Source organism: Brassica oleracea, chromosome C3 (genome assembly GCF_000695525.1).
Source record: "Brassica oleracea var. oleracea cultivar TO1000 chromosome C3, BOL, whole genome shotgun sequence".
NCBI lineage: Eukaryota > Viridiplantae > Streptophyta > Magnoliopsida > Brassicales > Brassicaceae > Brassica > Brassica oleracea.
In genome coordinates, this window is record NC_027750.1 from 50286089 (window position 1) to 50289490 (window position 3402).

The 3402-nt window shown below is 38.9% G+C and overlaps 1 protein-coding gene across 1 annotated transcript; it reads right to left on the bottom strand.

Moving 5' to 3' along the window:
• Positions 1–1345: 1345 nt before the first annotated feature.
• On the bottom strand, positions 1346–3402 carry LOC106332975 (protein NRT1/ PTR FAMILY 5.15-like). Its single transcript, XM_013771458.1, has 3 exons — positions 3226–3402; positions 2930–3147; positions 1346–2725 (listed from the first exon to the last, which is right to left on the bottom strand). Exons 1-3 carry the CDS (start codon positions 3347–3349, stop codon positions 1457–1459), a joined length of 1611 nt encoding a protein of 536 aa, XP_013626912.1. The 5' UTR covers positions 3350–3402; the 3' UTR covers positions 1346–1456.

Below are 3402 nucleotides of genomic sequence, written 5' to 3' on the forward strand. Positions count from 1 at the left end.
TTGGTCATTGATAACATAGCTTCAAAGCTTTTATATACACCAAAACCTCAAAAACAACTGTCCTTGAACAAACTCAATATTGTTTTCATATATTCTATGATCTATCTGTTATATTCTTTGTGGGATTATTCAGCTTTCAGCTATGCTATCTAACATAGGTCTCTAACGTGTATATATTACATTGAAGATTATTATCATCAGAAAGCAAAGTTTGTTTCCCAAGAGTCTGGTACACCATTTCATGGAACGACCTTCCTTGGAGCAGCTTCTCTAACTCTTGCTTGCTCAAAACGATTTTCATTCTCATAATGCTCACATTCTTATTGTCATCACCATCAGTGTTTCTAGTTCTTTCACCAGTATAATCGGATATACCTTCTCTTAGTAATTTTGCGTCTTATTCCACCTCAGGATCCGAAAACGTTACTTTCTTGGTTTTTACATTGAAGATTATCATCATCAGAAAGCAAAGTTTGTTTCTCAAGAGTCTGGTAGACCATTTCATGGAATGACCATCCTTGGAGCAGCTTCTCTAACTCTTGCTTACTCACAACGATCTTCATTCTCATAACACTCACGTTCTTATTGTCATCATCATCAGTGTTGATGGTTCTTTCACCAGTGTGATCGGCTACATACACCTTCTCTTAGCTAGTAATCTTGCGTCTTCTTTTACCTCAGGATCCGCAAACGTTACTTTCTTGGTCTTTTTCTTTTTCGTTGTTGTAGGGACAAGATACTAGAGATGACCAGAGAGAAGCTTAACATCGGGAAGAAGATGACAAGCACTGTTGTTGTCAAAGAGAGTGTGGCCAGAGAACTGCGTAAGGATGTGATGCATCGTGAACACCTTTTCATAATCCTCCACTTCGATATAACTTTCCAAAATTTTGAAAGCTCAAAAACTTACGTGAAACATAAGAGTATCGATGTAAAATGTTTGTTATAGCTTTTAATTAAAATAAGAAACAAAATTGTAAGGTGCTCTATTAAAGCGACGCATCAGCATAAGTTATTATAAATGAATGTGAGAGCGCAATGTGGCGAATGCAGTGTGAATACATTAAATCCAATACATGACTTTTAATATATAAGGGATATTGATTAGTCATATGTGTTATTTGATTAATCCAGAATGAGTAACGTGCAGTGTTTATGTTATAAATCAGCTATTTTTGTTCATTATTCAGAAATTCAAGACCAGTCGTGGACCCCTAGAAGAATGGAAGTGTAAAGCAAGCACATATCTCATGTTTTTTGTTTGATTATCTGAGTTTAAATATTCAAATTTAAATCTATGTACTGTCTATAATATTTTCATAAATAACCTTTAACAAAACACACATATCGAAGCTTTCTTTCACAAATTAAATTATAAAATGGTAACTTACAAAGTTGGAACACAAAAACATGTCATATTAAAATCAACATAATTAAGTTGTCTTTTGAATACTTATTAGACTTGGTCTACCCGACGATAAACATACGACCTTGAAATGAACACGAACACAAAGAAAGCGATGGCCGTGGATGCAGCTAGCAACCAGTAAAAATAATCAATATGAGCTCGGTTTAAGTTATTGTTAAACCAGCTGTGTCCACCATCTCTTTCTGTAGCCCAATCAACAACAATGATGAGAAGACCACTCAAGAAGTTCGAAAGACCCAACGCACTCAAAGAGAAAGCAAGACCAATACTTCTCAGCTCTGTGGGGACCTGGTCGTAGAAGAACTCTTGTGCACCTACCAGGCCAAACACTTCGATCATACCGACCAACATATACTGAGGGACGAACCACCATATGGACATTGGAATGGTAACGTTCGGTTTGTCAATGAGCCCGTGTTCCTCAGCGATTCGCAACCGCTTGGCTTCCACCAGTGCTGCGAGCACCATGTTGACGCACGTTAGCATCATTCCGGTTCCTATTCTTTGGAGCATTGTGATCCCATTAGGCTTCTTGGTTATCTTTCTGGCTATAGGCAGGAACACATGCTCGTAGATCGGAACTGAGATGAGAACTGATATAGACACGAATGATAATAAAGTAGCCGGAGGGATCTCCAAGCCCGGCAAGATTCTTCTGTCCACGGTAACACCTTGCTTGGTGAAGAGAGTAGAGTATTGAGCGTAAGGAATCATGCTCACCATCGATGTGATCCATATTGGAATAAGCCTTACCAAACCCTTCGCGTCCTCCACGTCCATATTACTACATGGCTCTACACCTTCTTCTCCTAAGAGCATCGCTTTATTTAAATTCATCAGTTTTCGATTCTTGATGGCCCCAAAGAAAACTCTACCGATCCTTACAAAACCGTTGTTGTTCTTCTCGTGGGTTCTCTTTGGATATCTATAAGTTTTTCTCCCAAGAAAGAAGATAGCAAGAGCCATAACCATGAATAGACATGGAATCCCAAAACCAAAAGCCCAGTTAACGTTGCTTTGAATATACACCATCACAAGAATTGATATGGCTATTCCGCCGGATAAGAACAAGAACCACCAGTTGAAAAACGATCCTCTGGCTAATCTCTCTTTAGGATGGTCCGAGTCAAACTGATCCGCACCAAACGCCTGAACACACGGCTTGTGACCTCCTTGTGCGATGGCCACAAAATAAAGAGAGCAGAAGAAAAGTACGTTCATCAAGAAAGAAGGTTTACGATTCTCAGACGATCCCATAAGAGTTAGGGAAGCCGACAAGGTCAGTAGTCCAAGCCCCTATAATAATTTCTTCCGGTTTAATTACTTAATTTTTTTTTTTGTAAGTTGTTTATGAATGAATGAAATCTCAGTTAAAAAATAATGAACTAATATATAAAAGATTGGATAATCAAATTATTATCTGATTTTAAATTAGAAGCTCACGAATGATAAACTCGAATTTAAAGTATTAGTGGAGAAAGAAGAAGACAAGGTACCAACCAGTATGTAGATGAGGGAAGATCCAAGAATTGTCCGGTAGCGACCGAGATAAGCATCTGCTAAGAAAGCTCCAATAATAGGAAGCGTGGAGGCGGTTCCGATCCACGTGTTCACGTTCACGGCGGCGTTTGCCGTCGATTGCCCGAGCTGTTCGGTTAGGTAAGTGATCATGTTGCATGCAATCCCAACGTAAGCAAATCTCTCTGCAACTTCCACACCTGATGAAACATACATGATCAAGATTTAATTAGCAACAAGAAACAAACACTAAGTTAATCACAGTTTACTCTTTTCACCTATTATGAGACTGGCGGATCTCCATCCTCCGGTGGAAGATCTCACGGCGAGGTTACCACGGTGGTCGACGGAGTCGTTAACTAAATCTTCAAGAAGTCCAACTTCTTCCTCTGGTATCGACATTTCTCGCTAAACTGAAATTAGGAACTATGTTAAACTTAAAACTGAATTTAGGT